Source organism: Fulmarus glacialis, unplaced genomic scaffold (assembly GCF_000690835.1).
Source record: "Fulmarus glacialis isolate BGI_N327 unplaced genomic scaffold, ASM69083v1 scaffold3404, whole genome shotgun sequence".
In the NCBI taxonomy this organism is placed as follows: Eukaryota; Metazoa; Chordata; class Aves; order Procellariiformes; family Procellariidae; genus Fulmarus; species Fulmarus glacialis.
Genome location: NW_009209765.1, coordinates 22345 through 46739, shown reverse-complemented (window position 1 = coordinate 46739; position 24395 = coordinate 22345). Strand labels below are relative to the sequence as shown.

The 24395-nt window shown below is 39.2% G+C and overlaps 1 protein-coding gene across 1 annotated transcript; it reads left to right on the top strand.

Moving 5' to 3' along the window:
- Positions 1 to 247: 247 nt before the first annotated feature.
- Positions 248 to 24395, top strand: LOC104076158 (protein AF-9-like). Its single transcript, XM_009576923.1, has 8 exons — positions 248 to 546; positions 1947 to 2016; positions 5315 to 5393; positions 10023 to 10155; positions 11722 to 11821; positions 14967 to 15038; positions 16322 to 16393; positions 23610 to 24395. The coding sequence occupies exons 1-8, from the start codon at positions 248 to 250 to the stop codon at positions 23739 to 23741; spliced, it is 957 nt and encodes a 318-aa protein (XP_009575218.1). The 3' UTR covers positions 23742 to 24395.

The following is a 24395-nucleotide window of genomic DNA, read 5'->3' as shown; positions in this document are numbered from 1 at the left end:
GCCTGGCTCCGTCCTCTTTGCACCCTCCCTTCAGGTATTTATATACATTAGTAAGATCCATGAGGAACCCCCGGGTCCTTTTCTGCCAAGCTGTTTTCCAGCTGGGTGGCCCTGAGAATATGTTGGTGTATGGGGCTGTTCTTCCTCAGGTACAGGACTTCACACTTCTCCTTGCTGAACTTCATGAGGTTCCTATCGGCCCATTTTGCCAGCTTATCAAGGTCCCTCTGCATGGCAGAATGACCCTATGGCATATCAGCCACTCCTCCAGTTTTGTGTGATCAGCGAATTTGCTGAGGGCACGCTCTGCCCCATCACCAAGATCATTAATGAAGATGTGAAACAGGACTGGACCCAGTACCCTAGGGGTACACTGCTAGCTACTGGCCTCCAACTAGACTTTGCACCACTGATCACAACCCTCCGGCCCCAGCCATTCAACCGGTTTTCAATCCACATCACTGTCTGCTCATCCAGCCCGTACATCAACAGCTTGTCTATGAGGACCTTAGGGGAGACAGCATCAAAGACCTTACTGAAGTCCAGGTAGACAATATCCACTACTCTCCCCTCATCTACCAGGCCAGTGATTTCATCACAGAAGTTCATCAAGTTGGTCAATCATGACTTCCTCTTCGTGAAGCCATGCTGACTGCTCCTGATGATTTTCCCATCCATAAGTGCCCAGGAAATGGTTTCCAGGATTAGCTGCTCCATCACCTTCCCAGGGATCGAGGTGAGGCTGACCGGCCTGTAGTAGTACCCTGGGTCTTCCTTCTTGCCCTTCTTGAAGACAGGAGTGACATCCGCCTTCCTCCAATGGGCACTTCTCCCAGTCACGATGATCAATCACAGATTATCGAGAGTGGCCTCGCAATGACATCTGCCAGCTCCCTCAGCACTCATCAGGGCACATGGACTTGCCCAGGTAGCAGGTACAGAGTCAACTTAATTAACAAATAACCTCATCTCCATCAGTGATATGGAATTTTTGTTTTAAGTTACTACAAATAATTAAGGCAGCTAATTGTATCAATACCTTAGGTCACATTCTCTGCCAAATGACTGTCTCTGCCTCCTCTCAAAAAATCAATAATCTGGCATTTCCTGTTTAAATTTTACATCTCCTTAATCTGAAATTACTTCTCTAAATAATTTTTTAGTTCCTTAAATGTCATAGTTACGAATAAATATTTCCATTTCTATGACAAAATAATTAATTCCACTTCCCACTCCATACCCCTGTTCTTCCATCTTCCCTAAGAGCTAACTTTTGTGAATGGTTAGAAGGGAACAGTTTTACCCTGCCTTGGAGGTTAGTTGCTAATGTAGCAGCTTGATAGGAGATGTGGTGATACAGAATTTGGGCAGGGTGCAGGCAGCTCCGTTCAGGCTTACGATGTTACGGACACCCAAACGGTGTCTCCCCTTGGCGGTGGCAGATGTGGACACTTAGTGGATGAGGTGGGGTTGTTCTGTCCTTTGAGCTACAGGTGGGTTGGATTACTCTACTAAAAGCTGAGGCGGTGGCCAGTGACAGGGCGCTTAAGAGGCAGTAGAAGTTGTAAGTAGAGTAGTCCTGTTAGAGAAGAAGGCTTGTCCTGGGGGAGCATGTTCCTCCTCCCTGAGAAGCTAACTTTGGACAAAGTGGAAGTGGAAGTAATACTCAGCTATAAGCAGTTTTAAGTGGAGAGAGTTTTCAGTATGTATGGCACAGGGAAACGTAAATCTGTAGACTGTTGTGCGCAAAAATAGGAAATGTGTAGACTGGCTGATATGAAATGGGGTATTACTACACCATTTAAATTTTATTTCAGGAAACAATATGTAAGCTTCCTTTAAAAACGGTTCAGGTGAAGGCAAGAAAAGCCATTGTTACCCACATACAGATGTTTTCTATTTTTTAATGTAAATAAGGAGCTTGAAATGATGGGGTTTATTTTTAGAAGTTACATGAATCCGGACAACCATGAAATATTACAGAAACAGCTGTATTATATCCTGTATCATAAACAGGTGAGTTTGCCTGAAAATTGTTTGCAGCTCAAGAGTAAGTTGTACTACTTGTGAAAACAGACAAGAGTTTGGAAATGGCAGAAGCCAAGTGATTTAGAGCTGGTGAAAAAGGTACCTTTTCAGGGAAAACTTGAACCAAAGAAAAGTCCCTTTTCTTGCCGAACAGTTTCAAAGGCCCTCAGCCAGGCCTAATAAAGAAGCCAGTGTCTCCTGTGCATCGGTGTGAGAGCACTAAAACGAAATAGACTGTCTAAGAATGCAATAAATCGTATCGGGTCATTGCACTAATGAACAGTTTGGGCCCAAGCTCTCATTAGCTTGTCTGCAGGAAGAGAAAACTAGTAAAACAGGAAAAGGACATACGAGAGGAGTTCTTTGCTGGTACTGTCTTAAGCTTTTATTGTTGAAGAACACCCTTTAGCTAATTTCAGACCCATTAAAAAAAAAAAATCTGTTTGGTGATTAGTTACCAGCAGATAAGAGCAGAAAGCCCAAGCAAATAAAGCCATAAATACCTAAGTCCTTGGGATAGCAGCCTGTAAAACTGTCAAAAAGCATTGCTTAGATGACAAAAGATAGCCTCTGGTAACTAGAGGTAACTAGCCTCTGGTAACATCAGCGCTGTCCGCACTAATCCATAGTCGTTTATGGAAGGCATATTTTTAGTTCCTTCTAAAAAGGCAACTCTTTTCTGTTAAAGCGTTCATTCTTATGTTAAAAGCAGCTGTTTCCTCTGGGTGCGCTCTCACCCCAGATTTCTCAAAGTCAAAACAGCTAGGTTTAATTCCGATACTTAACAATTTTAACACTTATGCTAATCTGTATTTCTTGGAATAAATTTTCAGACAGGGCCATTTGAGGAAATAATGTAAATTGTTTCAAGAGGCATTAAGAACCCTTTTTAGATGAGTATGGATGATCATTTATGTTTCACTGGGACTTTCTGTGGTTTGGCTCCTCAAAGTGATCTTGCTAAAGCAGAACAAAATTTTTACCAGGAAGGTATTATAACAACTTTATATGTATTCATATCCATTCCTTCTTATGATCCTGTCTTGATTAGTGAATGCTGGGAGAAAATTTTGACACGGAGGAACTTCGCTGGTGTTTGCATGCCTTATAATGTGAACGAGACCAGGCCTTTTCCCTTTTTTCTTTTCCAATAAACTGGTTTGAAAAGAAAGTAGTGAAGTTTTAATAGTGACAAATATCTCCGCACCTGCGTGATTTTTTTTTCCTACAGTTTTAGCACTTCTTCAAGTATTTTAAACTGAATATGATAGTCTTTAGTGTTTGTTACTTTTTTAAAGGAATGGATTTTACATAAGTTAAAGTTCATGTTGAAATTAATAAAGGAAAAATACAGTTAATGGAAATCTGCAGGAAACCTGTTGTCAGCTAGTAATTTTGCTGCAAAGAGTAGAAAGTGAAAGATAAACCAGATGTTTAAGAGTAACCTGAAGCTGGAGGACTGAAATTAGCTTCCAGAATGGTGATGTCTTTAAAGTTTGCATTGACTCTTGTTCTTCATCAGTGCATAACAGGTTTATGTTATCATAACTATTTTACCGCTAAAAATCTTTCATGGTTTTGCAGAAGTTCAGGCGGTGGGGGGAAAAAAAAAAATGTTTTTTCAGAATAACTTGATTTTTGGAGCAGTGTCAAGTGATGCTGCAGTGTCTTTCAAAAAGATCTGATGCTGTGGACCATGTAAGAATCTCTCTTCGTACTCAGAAATGGGTTGCGTTGTTGGTTGGGTTGGGTTTTCTTGCACAGGGTTGATTCACCTGTATACAGGCTGTATATACCCATGCAGTCAGGTCCAGAGTTTCTATTTTGACTTGTGTGTGTCTGTGGGAACTGGAGCTGGTGTTGATTTGAGGAGAGCAGATGTTAATGGTGTTTTTCTCAAGCATTCTTTTGCCCAAATAGGCATCTCTCATTGTGAGAAAAGGCGGTAAAAGGCTGTAAATCTGCCTGCTCATTATGAAAGGCAACAATAGATTGATTTATGGAGAAAAAGCAACTGTTAGGCTTAGGTAGCCTGCGTGCGTGAAAACTGAGTTTTGCAGTCACTGGATATTACTGCTGTTATTTTTGAGAACACTTTAGTTCTAACTTAATCACGAGGGATATTATACAGGGAGGGAGAGTCAGAAAACTTGTTAGCTTGGATAACAGGTCACAATAACACAGTTGTATAAAATCTAAAGTGTAAGCAGGTTTTCTTTTCAGTAGTAGATTTTTAGATCGTTACTTCCTAACCTGATTTGCACCATTCCTTCTGTATGGACAGTTCTTTCTTGTTTTATGTTTATGTTAGCATCCCCTGTGCCCACATACCAAATTCGTTCTTTGTCTCATGTACACAGATGTGTGTGCAAGTACGCACCGATACCCACACGCTTTAAGCCACTGATCCTAAGAAATGGCAAAAAAGTATATGGAGACATGCAACATGGCAGCAGGAAGCAAGACTTCTCAGTACAACCCTCATAAGCCACAACCACTGTGAGAAAAATTATACAGAATTTTTGGATGAAGTAATAGGCCTTTCTCAGTAATTTTACAGAATTTTAGAGAGAAATTTATACATTTTAAACAATAATGGAAAAACGATGTATAGAACTGTTTGTTAAATAATATAAACTGATTTTAACAACTCTGTTTTAAAAATCTAGTTCTCTTTTGTACTCTCTGGGTTCCAGATAATTTCCCTGTGTAACAAAGCAGTCTTACTGGTTCAATCACTATTACAATCTGTAGGTTCCATACATGTGGAAAGTGTTGGGATGAGGAGAAATCCAATAACAGCAGAAAAGTTTATTTTGAATCCTCATCTTAAGACTTATTTTCTAAGGAAGAAGAAAGAAAACTGTCTGAGGCTTTCGGGCATTTAGTGTGGTCTGCTCAGGTCTTCTTCTGTTTTTCGATTCTACTACATCATTACTAATTTGGAAGATGTTGCAACAACAGTATGACATGGACAAGATCTATTATAAACTCATTTAGGCTCTCATGTTTTATAGCCTTCCTTACAAGGCATTAGGAACTTCTTATTAGGGTATTGGCTTTAGTAAAGAACTAGACTTGATATAGTAGTATGTACGTATGTTGACTGCATAGCAGCTTCCACAATGTTTGCCTCACTGACACCTGAAATAAAGATCTTTGAGTATTATTCTGTTCTGTAGTTCTTTTTTCTTGACAGCATGCCTTAGGCAGTAACTAACAGTAAGAGTTTTAGGCAAAAATGTTTCTTACAATGTTATTTATTTTCTTTTTTTTTCCTTTTAAGTCTGAACAGCCCAGTCCTGCCAGTTCCAGCTCCAGTTCCAGTTCCAGTTTTACACCATCTCAAAACAGCAGACAACAAGGTACCAACAAAGGAAGAGAAATTGAAAGGAATGTGTGAAATGAAGGGGCCAGTAAAAACAGAACTGGTGGCATCTCATTACCACTTTTCAGCTGCCTTTCACAGCCTGAACTGGCCACAGTTTTGCTTTAAAGACTTTTCCTCAGGTTGTTTTCAGTTGTGGCTGTAAGGGCAAACTAAAAGGGGAGAAAATGTGTATCTGAGAAAAGGGTGTGAAGGGTATTTGTTTTGAAGCACTAAATACATGCCAGTCACTTAACAGATGCTAAACTCGAAAGAGCCTCTCTTTCTGAGGTTTGCAGGGTTAGGTAGCATGGCACCTGGCTGCATCTGAAGCCCTGCTCAGGAAGGTGTGGCTTCCCATGGGAAGCCCATGGATCTGTGTATGTGGACCCTTTCAAAGGGCCGTGATCTTCCCATAATATTGGGAATTTTTAAGAGCGTACAGTATTCAGATACATGTCAGGGGAAGATGATGGTTAGACTTTAAGTTGACTTTGGTTTTCTGGGTAATAATTGCAGTTTACTTGGAACTCGGTAAAGAAATACATTTTTCTTCCCAGAGAACTTGCCAAGGCGAGTTTTCTGTAAATAAGTTGAGGTTCATTCTACATGATCTATTAAACTATTTAGTTCCTGCTTGGCCTTTTTCCCTGGGTTTATAAGATTGTACAACTGATACATTCTTAATAAGCTTTTGTTTTGTTCTTTGGATCCGGAGCATTAAAAAAGCAGCTTTTGACTAATTGAAATTGCATTTGTTTTATCCATTTATATTCCTCAATGGTAGACTTGATTTAAGGTTATGAAAATACATTAGTGCCTCAGGCAGACAGGTTTTTTTTAAATAGATCTACACATGATGCATATCTGTCCTACTGCCTTTCTGTGACTGGTGCTGATTTTCTAATGTGTTTTGACAGCGTTACTCCAGGTGAAAGAAAGAAAGAGCTGAAGTGAACTGTGGTTGATGGCTGGCTTCAGGCATTTAATTTTTACCTGAGGCTAAATAGAACCCCTTCTTGCTGAAACCCCATTTTTGCTGTCATGAAAACCTCATCAGTGGTGTGAACTGTCCATGACAAGCCAAAAGATACAACAGATACAAAGCCTGTATCTGTTATCTTATGTTGGGCAAAACCCCATTGACTTAAAATACTCTTTTGAGCAGACTGGATCCATCTATCTCTTCTGGGTCATATATAAGACATATCACAGGCTGTCTTTCAGTTTTTTGTACCTTCTCAAAAATAGATGGGAGATTCTTCCTCTGATGAGAACAGCTCTGAAGCGCAAGTGGTATATACATCTCCTCTTTCTTGCCACAGTAAATAGTGACTACTGCTTCTTTCTGGGAGTTCCAGTTAACTACATGCATTCATTGCCCAGGCCATGCATTTGTGTAGCAAAGGGATGAAGCACCAGGCATACTGTGGCATGTTCACTCTGTATGTTGTGCTCTGGCCAGAACCCATGCTTTTTTCCCTAACTAGAAGTTACTTGCCAGGGCCATTGCTCTTGTTCCGTTGTGTTCAAACTCCAGTGCTCACTCAAGTGTCAGAAAACTGCAGCATGAACTTTTTTCACCTCTTTTTGTATAAGCACTGGGCTAACCAAAGGTTCTTCAAGTTCTTCTGCCCCTTCTGCCCTTACTCTGATATTTCTCTGTTTCCTTACGAAGAATACTTGCTCTTGGGCAGCTCCTAGTTTTCAGTTTCTCCTTAACTATTCTGACCCTTTAGGAGATAACAACTCCTCAAACCCTTAAAAAGGTTGTCACAGAATTTTAAATTAAGTGTTAGCAAGGAGCAGAAGATTAACAGTGACATCGTTATCAGTGCTAGAAACAAAAGACCTAAAGATTAATACGTTGCTGATTGTTAGGAAAGTCTATGGAAAAAGTTAGCTAGCGGGTACAAAATGCCTATTCAGAGTCCCAGACATGGTCCTACATTAAGTGAAAACTTGTCTGAATGTCAGGTCGTTCAATGCCTATGGGGCTGTCAGTGATGGATGTGTCTCAGGACTCCCAAGTTCCTTTTTCTCCAAGAAAGAGGAATAAGCCTGTAGGCAACTTGAGACAGGACTGTCTGTCCCAGAACACAGCAAAGGAGTATCAGGGGATAAAATGGCCCTCTGCTGTACTTGGAAAAAGGACGTAGGCAAGAATAATGAGTTAGCTTAAGCTTGGGAGAGCAGGCTGTGTAGGGATCATGAGGAACGTGTACTGGTTTTCTTTCTGCTTCCATTTAAAAATAAAATCAAGGACTGATGTTTTGGGTGACTTGCAAGCATAGCTACCAGTTTCCATGTTGTGGAGTTATGTGGTGGTGTTTTATGTAAGATCAGCTATTCATATGTCATACTAAATTTCACTATAAAATTAGGTTTTGGTTATTATTTTACCTTTTCTCCCCCTGACCTTTTCCTCTGCTCTTTCATCAAGAATGTGATGATGCTTTACTTTCATCTGTCCTTTACCAAGTCTTCTCTATAATTTTCTTCCTCCTGTATGTTGTGGAGAGGAGACGAATGCCTTCTCAGAAGCTGACTTTGGCCTATGGAGCGGAGTGAGACTTGTCTGCAAAGACAACCGTGTTCAGTAGGACTTTGATGGTGGTTGTTAGTGGTTTTGCCCAGTAAGGTGTAAGGAAACTAGCCTTCCTAGGCTAAGCCTAGCCTGTGGGAACACCCTTGTGTTCTACCCTTTTATCTCTCTTGAAACATGGAATCCTTCTTTGTATATTTATAATTTAATTCTCTTTCTAACCCTTTACCTCTATTCATTTAGCTCCCTATGCTGTGTCTCTCATTCGCCCACCTCAACAGTCAAGGGCCACTAAGAACATTTTCCAAAAGATGAAAATGGGCAAATTCTTCCTTCATCCCATGTGCTATGCTGCTGAGAGTGCCCTCTCTCCTCCCTGTTTATTACTGCCTCTATTAAAAGCCAAGGAAGGAGTCAGCTCCCTCCTTTAAGGGTCAGATGATTAGATAGTCAGTTGGAGTACAAGCTACCATTTGCAAATAGCTGAGCGTTGTCTGCCTGAGACGTAAACAGGAACAGAAAATGGAGCACTGATCAGCTGCTTCTGCAGATCAGCAGTGGTTGTGTGGACAAGAAGCACTTCAGTATAGCTCCCCTTTCCTTGTTGCCTGTACAAGTGTCTGCTCCACCAGGAATTTGCCCATCAGCACCATTTGGGCTTCTTAGCAGCCAACCTTAAGGTGTAAAAACAGAGAAAGAAACCATTGATCTGCACCATTGGCCCAAACTGCGCCAATTTATTAAAGTTCTAGTGCAACCTTAGTGGTAAATCATTCTCAACATCAGCTTTGAAGTCACTCACACAAGACTAGTCAAAATGCCTGTGACCTGAGCCTTGCTAGGTCTAGAATAATCCATAAAGCCGTTCCTCCCATGAAGGAAACGCTGTCCCTGTTAGGAGTATGACCCTGACAGACAGAGGTCTATCTTCTCTTCTGGCAGTGACCAAGGGTGACACTCCTTGACTGTCTCCCCATTAGCAAATAGAGAGTTGCAACCTTCATCTCCCTTTGAAGAACACTCTGAAGCTCACTTTGTTCATGTTAGTACTTTGTGTTTCCTGGGCTGAAGGAATTAGAGATCCCTAATAGTAATTGCTGTTCCTGCAGCCATCACCGTTGCTTTTACTTGCTGCTTTGTGTCTCAGATGGACTGTACTTCAGAGTTAAATGCACTGTGGCATCAGTCTTGCTTCTTTCCCTCTTCTAAGCTGCTTTTGCCCATTCTTATTTCAAGCAGCTGTAGTTTTACATTTCCCAGATATGTTAAATATATTCCTCTCTCTGTAACTGTCTTTTACAGCAAAATAAATTGAGTAAAATCAAACCAAAATCCCAAACTGAATTTAATACAGTTTATGAGCAAGTCAAGCTTTGTACCTTCTGTTAATTCAGGAAAAGAGACAGCATGCCGTTGCATGGGATTGATGCACTTTTTACGAATGAACATTGGCAAAGTGCTTACTTGACCTGAAATTGACCCTGAAGTAAAGAGAACAGCTAAAGCTAAATATATAAAAAACAGGAAGACAAAGACTGCGTTGGCCAGTACGAGTTTGTCAGAATGATTTGTTAGATTCTGCTTCTCAATACATGGATTAACCTAACAAAGGTAGTGTTACTGATCAGTATGTCCCTGCAGATCTTTACTTGCATAATAATACCCTTTAAGAAAACAAAAAATACTAAAACCCAGCAATGCAAAAGAGTCTTGCTTCTAATAATAGTTGAAGTAATAGTCAGTAATAGTCAATTTCTCATGGCATAACAGTATTTTACTTACTTCAGCTATGGTCCAAGGGGCCAATCGTGAAAACACTTGAACATATGAGTCACTTCACTGCCATGAGTAAGTCTGTTGAAGCTAACTGAGTTGCTCGTGTGAGTAAATGATTCATGGATAAGTCCCTGCAGCATAAGCTATAAGAATAAGTGCATTGCTTCGTTTGTTTAATGTTTAAGACTCTCCCCTCCCAACACTGTGAGGGGAGGGTAGTTTTCTATCATCTACAAAGCTGGGTGCATTGCCTGGAACACTGCAAAGTGAACTTCATTTCTGTACTTTATTGTCTCTGTTGTTCAGGTCCATTGAGGTCTATAATGAAAGATCTGCATTCAGATGATAATGAAGATGAATCAGATGAAGCAGATGAGAATGACAATGATTCTGATTTGGAACGACCTGTAAATACACGAGGGGGAAGCAGGAGTCGCAGGTGAGTGTCTTGTGATTGCAAATAGCCTGGTCTCCAAGACTTGGGTTAGTAATGGGGTGAGGTCTAATGTTCTCAAAGAGCGCTGACTAGCAAATGGGCAGAGAATTCAGACTCTCTTTTTAAAGCATATGCATGTAAAAGTGCCTCTATTAAAAACTATCAGAATTAGCCATTCCCAATACAAACTATTTCTGTACTAATCCATATGGTTATGATGCTCCTCATTCATTTGACTTTGCTTGATTTCATGCCATTGTGACTTCAGGGGAGTAGTCATAGTTACTCTCTGTCATAAATGAGATAAAATTAAGTCCTTCAATTGCCGGATGAGCTATTCTGTACATAGTGTCTCATTTTCAAGACCTCTCTGCTTACCAGTTTTAGATTAGGTTGTTAAATTGGGTCAGAATTAATGAAAGTTGAATTCCAAGTAATTTCTGCGCTGCATGCAGTAGGTAATGTGTAGAAGTGCAGACAGAAGGTAAAGCAAGCATCTGTCACAGAAATTACTTTTTTAAAAACACTTCTGCATCCTAGCTGCAACCTTAAGAGGACATTCCAAAAGTCATCTATTCTTTGGGCAGCTTGAAGCTCCATCTGAATGTTGTTGAAGGTTATGGAAAACTTGAAACAGTCTCTCTCAAACCTTTTCATAGTGGGTTCTTTACCTGATCCACAGGGTTTTGCTGAGACTGCACAGCACCTGAGTGCTAGTGTCAGCTACTGCTTAAATGGGAAGGTAATAGGAAAACATTAATGAATGTCAGCTGCTTCCCTGGTGCACTTTAGCAGCTGGAATCAAGGAGAAGACCACCAAGATGACTAGCAGTTTGAGAATTTGTTCGTGTCAGTGATTGTATAAAGGATTGTCTCAAGCTCAGCTTGTCTGTAAGTGTGGAGATTTTGGATTTGTTTTTTAACAAAACCGTAAGGCTAATGTTTCTCTATCTTCTTCTTATCCCAAATAACTATTTTTTTTTCTTCCAACAAGTAAACATTCCCTGTTGTTCCTAAGTAAATGAAGGGTGAGACTGACTAGGAGCTGAGAGTTTTCATGTGGCCTCTCCTGAGATACTAAGTTTTTAAATTTTAGCCAGGAAAAAGAGTGTTATTTATGACGAGAGACAAGGAACTTTTCAGTGAAGCACCTGTCTGAGTGGGAAGTACAGTTGTTTAGAAAGCTTTTAAAAGAGCAGAAAAGTATCTCTACAAAAGATTTTCCTCCTTCCCTGTGGTTATGAACCAAGATACAGACTCGCTCCAGGAACGTTGGGAACAGCAGTTTAATGTTCTAAATATTTAACCGTTACTGTAATGTTAGCTGCTGTTAACCGGACATGTCATCTCAGCCAAGTGCAGGCAGACAGCTTCATTCTGCATGCTACACAGAGCTTTTTCCAGAGTGCGGCTCTGCTCAGATGCCTCTCTTCCACGTGACCTTGATTAATGATGGCTTGCTTAGCTAGGGGTCATTCTGCGTGTCCTACCTCAACGTGCAAGCTCGGTTCACCTCTGGTAACAGCCCTTTGTCTGTAGGTGTCATCTCTTGGCTCTGTTTTTCCATAGGGTTAGTCTGAGTGATGGCAGTGACGGTGACAGCAGTTCAGCTTCCTCACCACTACATCATGAACCAGCACCACCATTACTGAAAACCAACAACAACCAGGTAAATCAGGATTCGTTAATGCGGTGCTGGGGAGCTGATAGGACATTCTCATTACTTTGGTGCAGTTAGTTAGTCTGTAAAATGACATAAGAGCTTTTTTTTCAGGAGAAGGAGAAGTATTTGGTTTAGCAAATACTATAGACCAAAGTAATGTTTTCATGAGTATTTTAAGAAATATGTCCTTTCTGTATGAATTGGCTTTGTAAGGTAAACAGTGCAAACTGGCTTTACAGCATCAATCGTACAATTGATACAGGTTTGGGTTTATATTAGCAGTAGACACAGTTTGCATCAAGAGGCTCATTCTCAGGAGTCTTTCCCTCTCCCCCACCAGTGTTTATCTGGAAGATACAATATTTTTCACTTCACTAGAAGACATGGTAGTTTTTACTTCACTATCAGAGTACTTGTTCCATATCCGTAAGAGCTAACATTGTTATTATTTTTGAGGTAGGAAAGCAGGGTAGTTCTGTTTTTCAGAGAAAAGAAATTAGATAACCTAGAGCTACAGAAGAATACATCAGGGACAAATGAGAATTAGAGTTTGGGAGTTACCTCACCCCCAGTCACCAATAAAGTAAGACTTTCTAAATATAAAAATTAAACATAAAAGCTGATACTCTTTAAAAAAACCCTATAAAATACATCATTTGTCACTTATTTTAAGGAGCCATAATTCATTCCCAGTGTCAGCTGGATCATACACAAAGCAGTCATGAAATTTACTGACTGGCAATAAATGGCTGCTTACGGTATTGATATAGTTAGAATAGTGTCTACATGTATTAACAAAAGTTTGTGGTTTAGATGGTGAGTTTTATGGATGAGCCTTTCCTATATCTCTTAGGTTAAGTGCTTCAACTATCTGGTAGAAATTACTTACTTGTAATTGTTTTTCTAATAAGGTTTCCAATACAAGCTTACTGATAGTGCAAAACCGAAACATTATTATTCATGTCAGTTAAGTTCAAATACACTGTGGGGAAAAAAACCTAGGGAGTAGTTTGTGCACAGAGAGAGGAAGGAGATTCCATGTCCAGAAGCCATTCTTATTACCCACCAGAAATTCTGTAGGCTTTTCTAAGTTGATCCGTACAAAAGTTAGAAGTTTTTAAGAGTCTTTTGAGGAAAAAGCAAACTGTAAAGATGAAGAATATAGCATTCACTGGAGATCTAAGCACAAGAAAAATAAAACACCTACCTATGGCTTGTTTAATGAAGGCTAACTTCTACAAAGGCAATGTAATTGTTAAGTAATTGTAGGTCTCAATATCAGCAGCCCGCTCAAGTCACATCTTTCATGTTCGTTTCCCCTTGAGTGATCTAACAGAAGGTCTATCTATGCATTTAGACACTCCAAACAATAGCAGTGTGCCAGCTAAAATTAAATGTCACATACCTTCTTCCATTTTTATAATTGAGCTGAATTTTATAGTTGAGCTGAAAATCAGAAATTTAGGGAAGCATTATGAGAATTCAAATTGTATAGACCGTAGCCACATTTGAAATCTCTGCTTGGTAACATCGTCCTGCTTGCCAGAATGATGCTTTTGACTGATGAAATCAGGCTTGTGTTGACTAAGTCCATTCATAGAACTAAAGTGCTAAGACAAAGTTAATATTTCTATAAGCTTCCTCAGGTGTGATTAGTGCTGTGTCTCATCTAAAGAAGAGTGCTTAAGGTGTCAGATCTCAACAACACATCAAAGAGCACTGTAAAGAAGCCACTTTTTCAAATATACTGTGTCCTTGCTAAGGTTCTATTTGAAACCAAGAATTTTCTTCCTTTAAAAACAAGAAAAGCATCTAAAAGGTACTGGATCCGTGCTTAGAGTCTGTTTTTTTCAAAACAAGTCTTGTTCTTCCACTGGCCTACACAGCAGTAACCCCAGGGGCTGTTGAATCGAAGAACTGAGATTTTTCTTCCAAAAAGTATGTTTTGCATCACTCTTAGCTAAGTAAATCCTTAGGTAAGGTTAGCTCAGGTCTGCAGTCACTTTCTGTATATAGGGAAATAGCTGCCTGCCTGCTGTATTCTTATGGTGCTGGTCACCCTGGGGAGCATATATGCAATTTTAGTCATTTATACCAAGGGAAGTAGAAATGAGAGAGAACTTACAGAAAGCTGTCAGTGAGGCTTCTTGCTAGTCTAGAAGACTTATTTTTTACAGGCCTTATTTCCTTGTTTTATTTGCTGAGTTTTGTCCCGTGTTGTGACTCTCCAGTGTGGTTTTGGAGATAATCATGCTAGTGATGTTAGTCTTACTTACAATGAAATGTGAAACAAAATCTCCCATCATCTGTGATCATTTATTTTCCTTTTATTTTTTTCAGAAGAACTGATCATATTTGAGGTTAGGAGTGACATGGTGATTTTTTTTTTTTTTAACTCTAGTTTTAGCTTCAAAAAATGTGTGTTGTGAAAAAATTGGAAAAACAAGCAACGGTTCTTTTCCCCCAAAATATTTCCCGCTTTAGTCCTAAAACTTTCATATTAAGCATGGTGTTCTGCTGCTTGTTGACATGCTCTTCTTGACTGTGGTTCAGTACTGGATGAAGCATTTTTGGTTTGTATATGTGGTAGTAAATAGCTTTGTATGGCATTGAAGGAAAGGTGCCATATAAGTGCAAGAGGAATTACCATCAAACACTTTTTTTTTTCATTTACAACTCATGCAGTCATTTCAAAGACTATGTTTCAAAATCTCTGTTGTAGAAGAAAAGAGGCAGCATTGGGAAAAAAAAGAACAGGAAAAATGTGCTGATCATGTGACATTTCAAAGGCACTGGAGAGTACCTCCATCATTTTGTATCTGCAAAATCAGACCTGTTATCCTACCAGCATGCAAAAGATACAAAAAAGCGTTGAGGAGGCTTTAAATGACATGAAATTAATTCTTTTAAGGATTAATAATGTCAATATCACCTCATTCGAGCAACTCAGCATTTTCTGCTGTAAGCTGCTTTTTTCTGAAAAATATGAGTAGGTTGTATGGATTAAGGAATGAAAAGCTTAGTTTTGAGTTTTGATTACATTTTCTCCGGATGTTATATTCTTTGTGTTATTAACTGATAGCAGAATTTTTCATATGTAATTGTATCCAATGATGCATTTAATTTTTACAGTATTCTCCTTCTTTTCCAGATTTTAGAAGTGAAAAGTCCAATAAAGCAAAACAAATCTGATAAACAAATAAAGAATGGGGATTGTGATAAGGTAAATGAGAATGAGGTGACAGTAAACTAGTCCAGAATGTGATACTAATGTATTTCCTAACATCAGCCTTTGTTACAGAATGAAAATCTTAGTACATCTTTGCTTTGGGTTCCTTTAGGTGCAGATCCTTCTCTTTTTTTTCTGTAATTCTTTCTTCTTCTGTCCTATTTTGAAAGTGTTTTCCTTGTCTTCAATCCACGTGGTGATTTGCAAATGTCACCAGTTGGAAATCTGCCATCTGTTATTTATTTTATCTGCTCTCCACCATGAGTTTGCATTGTGCTTCACAGATGAAGTGATAATTTTTGAAGAGGAGAATTCACAGCTATATTCCTAGCCAATAAATCAGTCAATTAAAAAATATATATATTTTCCAGAATCCTTTCTGAGGGCTGTGCGTTAGGAAGTGGCAGTGTGATTTAGTGTGTTAACTAGAATGATATGAAGCAACAGTTACCATTTAACACGGAGAAAGACAGTTTTGTTTAAAATCGTATCAGCTGGCCCTGGGTAAGAGCTCTAATTCATTGAGTGAGAGAACATAGCACAATTTCCCAGTGTCAAGTTCCTCTGAAGGTTCATATTTTAAAGGTATTAGTGTCAACTTTGTGATAAAGTGAGGCAGGAGACCAAAGTTTCAGTATATGTTGCTAGATTTTCAGTGGCCTGATCCATACACTTTTTGGTTCTTAAGCTGCGTGCCGTATTTCTCTCTGCTTAAAAGAAAAAAAGGTTTCTGATGGCTCAGGCTGAAGGAGAACATTGATAATGGGGTGGAGAGGTGGGAAATGTTTGACATCCCATGAAGGAGGACAGTGGAATTTACCATTGGATTAATCTTGCTTGATCTTTCTCCCCTTATATCTCCTTGTTGACACAGAAGATTAATTATGTAGCTTTGGAGAAAAAGAGGGATTTGATTGTGAGCCTTTGGGTTTGGGTCTTATGTGGAAAGGTGGGAGATGTTTTTTAAAGATGCTGTTTTGGCATCCACAGTCTGTTTGACGCTTTTTGCCACAGTTGAGATACAGAGATTATCTTCTACAGCAAAGGACCACCTGATAAGATTTTCATTGGCAAGAAGTATCTGAGAAAACCCATAAAAACTTATATCTGGGATTTTTTAAGTTAGAGAAAGCCAGGCTACTAAATAAAAAATTCAGCTCAAAAAAGATTTAAAATAAAATTTCAATTTGTGTTGTTTTTGAAGACATCTGAATTTTTTTAAATACATAGCTATGACTTAATTAACAAGCTGTTTATGGGGGGGGATTTGTTTCTAGGCATATCTCGATGAACTAGTAGAGCTCCACAGAAGATTAATGACATTGAGAGAGAGACATGTACTGCAGCAGGTGAGGAGCACTCTCATGCAATATCACAGTGTGCTCATTGAAATTGTGAAGTCACATCTATTTTTTTCCCTTCATCTAAAACTCTATAATCAGGTTTAATAGCCTTCAAGCCTGTATAATCCATATACAGCCCATTACCACTTTCAGCGCAGCTTAGGGAATTTTTACACATACTTTAAATTGTGTTGTCACGCTAAATGACAAATTAAAAAAAATGCCTATATCTGAGCTAAATTTTTCACCAATTTGTTGTTACTTTTGTCAACATACTGTATCAATAATGATGGAAACAAGATGAGAGAATGGATACAACTGTGCACCATGACTTGATAAAAATCTTGTTGCTTTTGCCTGAAAATGGCTGGCATTTTCTCAGAAACAATTAAAGATGTTTTCTGTGGCAAACAGAAAATATGGAATTCAAAGCAAAACTCACTTTGGGCAAAACCACAATATACTACTTGAGTCTTCTGAAGTCATGGAAGGAGTAAAATATGAGAATGTGCAAACCAAGAAGGCTCCAAATTTTTTGAAAGGTTATGCAATAGTAAGAATAAAGAACAGTATTCTTTGTTTTGGGCAGCATTGTCAGGTACTGTTGGATTACAAATTGTGAAGATTAAACAATAAGCACTGTTAACAAAGCAGATGTAATTGTAGCAGAGGTGGTTTTATTATGTTTAGCACAATTATATGCCAGTTGTGGACATGTTGTAAAGAGGGAAATTTTTATCACTTCTCAATGATTGCAATCACTCATCAAATTTCTCAACACTTGGATAAGTGTGTTTAAAATATTTTGTAAGCCCCAGCATTAATCTGTTTATTAGTTCAGGCTCAATATTGCGAATAAAGATGAGAAAACAAGTGAGAGGTCAGTGAAAAGGAAGACCTTGGCTAAGGATATTCTTAGTTAAAGAGGAATTCTGATAGCTTTGTCAGATTTTGTAAGTTGCAATACACAATGATGCGTATTGGTCGTCCTTTATATTTAATGTACTGTTGTTTCCCAGGTTCCCTTTTGTCTACAAAGGGAACCAAAGCACACTTTCAGAATGGTGGCAGAGGCAAATTTTTATCTACATTGGGAAATTACTGTGCAGGAGGCTAAAAGGTAGGAATTGCAACACCCTCTCCACTTTACATTATTCATTAATTCTTCAAGGGTTCACATAAAAAGTGAATCTGCAAAAGCCACTGTATTGTAAATTCATGCCCTAGCTTTGCTTCCTGAGCACTTACTTTCCCAGTTATCCAAGGCATAACTTTTGAATGGTTTCACTTCTGGTAGACCTCTGTAGCAAATACTACGCAGTTACCAGCCATCAGTACAGAACTGCACCACTGTCCTAGTCTGCACAGTTCGGCCATAAATCCAGCTTTCACTGGGGCTGTATCGACAGCCTGTAGAGCATAGGGCTTAGGTGGCTTCAGGTGAAATTTTGAAAACAAAAAACATCTTCAAAATCTTTTCTGCAAAGCAAAGATAAAAACAAGCAAGAAACGTTTTTTCCCCGTGAGGGTGGTATAGCAGTGGAACAGAGTCCTGGAGAGACTGTGCTGTCTCCATCCTTGGAGCTTTTAAAATCCTGACTGGACAAGCCCAGTGCAGCCTGATCTGACCCCACAGCTGAGCCTGCTCTGGGCAGGGGCAGGGACTAGCATAATCCCTTCAATCAGAATTCTCCTGTCATCCTAAAAAATATTTTCCAAGCAAATAAGATGGTTCAAGCTGAATCCATAATCCTCTTTCTCACCTAGTAGCATTCAAGTGTATTTGGTGGGGAAGATATTTACCTTTGTTAGAAAAATGATGGGTTCATCCACTAAAGCTTCTTCAGTCTGATGCTAGAGTACTGTTATAATCTGCTTCCTGGGAAGTTACTAATACAAGATAAGACTCTGTGAAAAGAGACATAACTGAGCTGAAAATTGAGAGTATTCGTTCTGAGTAAATGAAAAAAGAACAGTATATTCTTGTGCATTTTAATCTAAAGATAGACTTTTTCTTTTCTCCTGAGTGAATTTATCAGACAAGAGAAAGCATTCATTCATTGACCTTCACCTCACAACTTGTGTGAAGAGTATAATTTTAATGCTGTGGTCCATGACTTCTCATAGTATAGTGTTTAATTAGTTATGTTATAAAAGTTAGTTTGATGTAGAATCGGTGTAGGCTTGTTTCCTGGAGGACTGTTCTTGCAGATTGTTTCCCTTCGTTTGAAATGTGTGCAGGCAGTCGGTACAGTCCCAGTGAAAGCTGGATATATGGCTGGACTGTGCAGGCTAAGACAGTGGTGCAGTTCTGCGCTGATAGCTGGTAACTGTGTAATACTGTCAGTCTGCACTAGCAAATGGTCTATGCTGTTATAAAACAAATAATGCAGTTTAGTTTTAAAGCCTTTAATCCCTTAATATTCTGCAATTCATTAGTTCATATGATTTTATCAGTTTACAGAAATATGTTCACAATATTGAATGGATAACTTGCAGAGAATCACTGCTTCTTTGCATTATAAATAAACTGTCATCCCATCTTAAATGTCCTAACTGCTTTGCAGCTATGTAATTAATGTAAAATACTTCCAGTGAGCACAGAAATAAAGAGTACAGAGCTGAGAAGGTTTTTAGACATGAATGTGGAACGTCTAGACCAAGAAATACAAGTATATAGAGACTATAGGAAGTACAAAGGTCAGGAGTGCAGGGGATAAAACTATGGAAAGGGATGGTGGTTACTGTATGAGAAGAGGGATTGAGTGCAAAAATATGCAACAGAAAACTGTAAAAAACTTGAAGAGTTTTAAAGGCGATGGCAGTGTTGCTGTGGAATGGTGGTGGAGTTCTGTGTTCCTGAGTGGTGATTGTCATCTCTTTAGTTTATGTCAGGGGAGGTAATAATCTCTTGCACGTCTCAAAGTCTGCTACCCACAGACATTTAGGGGATTTTTAGAGAAGGGACTTGCAAGAGAAGGATGAAGGCATTGATCATTCAAAAGCACTGGCTTTTGAAACTTGTGCTGAGGGATGTGAAAAGGAGAGGACAGGGTTTTGCAATCCCAGTTGTTACCAAGTCCATAGGCTGACAGCAAACAGGAATGCAACTGAGTTGGAAGTGAGAAAAATGTATCTGTTTGAGAATGTGGCTCTTTCCCAAGAGAGGCATTTCTCTTTGAGACACTTTGTTAAAGGAAGCTGAAATAAATCTGCAGAAAAGAAGGAGGAGGCAGGAGAGTTGTGAGACTGAACTGCAAGTGCCTGGATATGTAGCTAAGTAATCCTGATATAAAATGATACTTAGAGATATGTAAGAATTGCCCAAGAGGGAGAAGACAGGTAAAAAAGAACATTTGACCAAGAAGTTAGTCCTGTGAGAATCACCTGAGCAATTTTTTTATGTGAATATTAGACCATGGCTAGACAGAAATTGGTCTGAAATCACATCTTAAAAAGAAATCTCTCTGGTCTGAAATCACGTTTTAAAAAGAAATCTTTCTCCCACCTCTCCTACTTTCACTGTAAAGAAAGGATTTGGGATTTACAGAGATGAGGCTTTTTTTTTTTTAATCTCTGTGATTTCCAGTGAAATAGTAGGGATAAGGGAGTTCGCAATCAGATGTTAACGCTGCATGTCCTATATATTCAAATTTGGCTGGCTAAAGCTGGGTTCCTAAGTCTTCATTTTCAGTGCAGGTGATGTTAGCATGATCCCATGAAAGGCAACAAGATTTCTGGTAAGACTTTGCCTCTTACTTTGAGGCACCAGAAGTCGTATCTTCAGCTGGTGAAAAATCTCCTTAAAGCCAGTGCACTAGACAGCACAGGCATAAGGAAGAAATTGAGAGTACGCAGCACTGCTGAAAATTACATTGCTCCTGACCACAGGGTGCTTAACTTCAGGTGGCAACTCTCTTCTGAGAATTTTCTGCAAGGGGCAGTTTGCAGGTCTGGAAACTATCAAATGGCCTAAAACCCTCCATAAATTGAAAAATGACTATGTCATTAGTTGCACTTCGGCTTCCTTAAACACACACACTCATTTGCTTGTTTAAAGGCAGATGAATACTTGTACTATGATGGATAATGATGAAACTGAGCTGGAGAGACATTATGTAAACAGACATGTACATTGCAGCAGAAGAGCAAAGCTTACTATGGCAGGAACAAATGGGGTGATTCTGTTCTTTGCAGCTTGAACTCTCAGAATAAAACATTTTAATGCTGTGTTTTTAATGTTATAACTGTCAGACTTCCTGGCAACTAATCTCAACCTTTTATTCTTTTTCAAGTATTTCTGAATAGCATAAGGATGCGTATGCTAATACTGTAAGTCATTAATTCCTCATTGACTGGCACACAGGCAGGTGTTTTTCATTGAATTGTCTGGGTTTATCTTGATACATTTTTGTACATCCATTAAAACTTTTGGGGTTCATTTCAGTCTGATTTACCAGGTGCTCTGACATAGTGGCTATATTTCTTGAGGGGTGGATGGTGGATATGTTTATATTTCCCTTGGCCTGGAGATTAAAAGCCCAAAGCAGGACCTGATCAATAAAAGTGCTTATCAATTTTCTAAAGTATACAGTGCTGTTTAAAAATACACGTGTTAACACTTTCATGTAGTCTTTGTTTCTAAAATCACATATATTGCTGTGTGGGTTGTGAGGGGTGGTATTCTTCCACCATAACGCAAGGAAGCTTTAGACAGAATTGTTCAGCGTAGCTAATCTTCCTGGCCTCGGGTTCTGTAAATTTCTTGTGCAGCCATTTATGTATAACACAGTGGATATTCGGAGACCAAGCCTGACATTAGATTCCTAACTTTGCAAAAGGAGACTGGATTGAATCCTTAGCTTCTCTCTTAGCTGAGGCTCAAGAGAGTGCCAAAAATGAGAATGACAAATAACACATATCCTAGTTTCCTTCTGGTAACAATCAGTTTTGTCCCGTTTGATTTTTTTTTTCTCTTATGTCAGTTGCAGAACAGTAGGAGATGGAAAAGTGTTACAAGAATCTGTGAATCAACAAGTGGACGAATGAAGGTGGCAATTTTAGATTAAAAATTCCCATATGGAAAAAAAAATTAAAGCCAAGAGGCACAGATTTAAATGAAGTGTTAATAAGAGCAGGGTTGTTCCTAAGTACTTTCAAAATTTTGGACAGCTGCAAACCAAATTAAACAGATTTTACTTTTATTTTTTTCCAACCTGGAAAACGGGAGGTGATTGGAAAGGGAGCTTTTTACTGTAACAGGCATTTACCTCTTATTATTTTATCTTGTTTCCATTCTGTTTAATCCACCCTGGGCTGTGTCATTCCATGCCTGACAATACACATGAAGTTATTTCATTTATCATCAACATAGTCTTTTCTTCTGTGGTCTGAGGAAAAAAAACATCTGTTTATATAATGAAATGGGGAGCGGAAAATTACAAAAGATTTAGTTTAAATTCATTGTTCTTTTTCAAGTTGGTGTATTCCTACCAGATTTGTCATTTTAAGGTATGCTCTGTAAGCCATGTGTGCATACATCTGTATCTCCTGCAGCTGTGGAAAAGGAATTACAGTCAGAGTAGTAAAGCTCAAACAAGCAAGGAATATCTAGCAGCAGCATTTCAGTGGAGGTATGGGTTTCAAACTGAAGGATGCAAACAGGACATTGAGCCTAGCCTGAGTGACACAGAAGGTGTGGTTGGAAAGACTGAGCAGAAAAGCAATGTTCTGTCAGTCCATGACACTACCCAGAGGCCAGCTTCAGGATGGGGTGGCTTTTTGTGCTTGGGATGTCTGTCTCTTGGAATGAAATGGTGCATAAGAGATTCCTAGCCATAGTGTATTGGCACTGTGTTAATCCTATCTGACCAATAATGCTTTGGCTTCCCAAGATGCTGAATGGGTTTTTAGGTAGGTGCACATCCCAGAACTTAACGTATCTGGAGTTACCGGTTACAGCAATTCAGTGTTGAGTATGACCACTCTTTAAAAATGTAGACTACAATTCAGAGACTAAAAATGTCAAAACTTCAGAAAGGCACAAGTTAGATACGTACTGTTGATTTCACAGAATCATAGAATGGTTGAAGTTGGAAGGGAACTCTGGAGGTCATCTGGTCCGCACCCCCCCGCCCCAGCTCAGGCAGGGACATGTAGAGCCAGTTGCCCAGGACCACTTCAGACAGCTTTTGAATATCTCCAAGAATGGAGACACCACAACCTCCCTGGGCAACCTGTGCCAGTGCTTGGTCGCCCTGACAGGAAACTAGCGTTTCCTGATGTTCAGAGGGAACCTCCTGTGTTTCAGTTGGTGCCCATTGGCTCTGGTCCTGTCACTGGGCACTGCTGAACAGAGCCTGGCTCCGTCTTCTTTACTCCCTCCCTTCAGGTATTTGTACACATTGATAAGATCCACCCTGAGCCTTCTCTTCTCCAGGCTGAAGAGTCCCACTTCTCTCAGCCTTTCCTCGTAGGAGAGATGTTTTAGTCCCTATTTTTCTCAAGAACTCCTAACAGCTCTTCTGTTTCCTGTTTGAATGAAAGCTGGGATTATAGATTAAATAGTCACCAGAAGAAGTGATCTTATGCCATCGGTAGGGGTCTTTCATGGTTGATTTGGTTTAAAAAAATTGATTTAAGTCTGTTACTCAAGAAATAACTGCTAGTATGTGAGATGTGAGAGCTCTTGAATACATTTTTTGTTTTATATGGGCTAGATTCTATAAGGTTTTATTTCTTTTCCTTGCTTGCAGAGAGGCTTATGCCAATTATTTTCTAAAGTAACCTGCTTAGCAGCTATGCATACAGTAAATATTCCAGACAGAAATCTACCTGTGTTTGGGTGGTTTTTTTTTTTTTGGCTGGGGGAGGGGTGGGTATTGCTTTTTTTTTTTTTTTGAAGACTGACTTAGAAAATATACAGATTTTCTTTTAACACTTGAAAAATATATTCTCAATGGTAACGTTTGCTGGAACAGCAGATGGGTAGGTTGGCATTATGGTTGATGATGATCTAAAAAAAAATACCAAGGTACTGTAGTCTGGACCATAGTTCGTGTCAGAAAGGAAGTAAGTGAAAAAGATAATGGTTTAACCTGCAAGGATTGGGGCAATTGGGCTTGTTTTATGCCTTTCATACGATACTTAGTGGTATGTTAATACATTCAGTGGGCATGTAAAACTGCTGAAATTTTCAACTGCATCTTTTCGTTCCTTTCAGATAGTAAATCTTATAGAAGAAACTGGACACTTTCATATCACAAATACAACCTTTGACTTTGACCTTTGCTCACTGGACAAAACCACAGTCCGTAAGCTACAGAGTTATCTGGAAACATCTGGAACCTCCTGAGGATTCACCATCTGGCTGCATCAAAAACTGTTCTTTAAATGAAACATTCAGAATGATGCAACCAAAATGGGGGGAAAAAACCAAACAACCCTCTTCAGCTTTATTTTTCCTTAAAGCCAGTCATCATCTCTTGATAAGGGAGAGGAAAAGCGATTTCTCAAGAAGAAAATGCTCTGGAAGAGTTTGCCTGGATAGCCTTGAAAAACGAACAAACAAAAGCAAACAAAAATACTTGGTCTTAATGAATGTGTATGGTATCATGTATCTCTCTCTGTGGTGTTCTAGTCCACAAGATGAATGCATGTTCAACACACTGCCTTATTACATAACTGATCTATTTATTATAGCATACATGTATTCTAAAGTCAATGAGTCACTGAATGACACTACCAGGTGTTGAAAGTAGTGGGGTCCCATGTGTGCTCTTTTGATGCAGTACTATCACAAGCCTAATAACCTTATTCATGTTAAAATGCCACTTCTTGCTACCTTTCTCTAGTCACTTAAAACACTTTTACAGTGTTGTTTCCACTTTTGCAGTTCCAGGAAACGAGATAGAAAGTTGGGGACCAAACAGTGGTCCTATATTTTATTTCCCATCTGCCACACTGGGTTGGACCACAGCAGGTTGGACCGCAGGTCCTTGGCTCTATC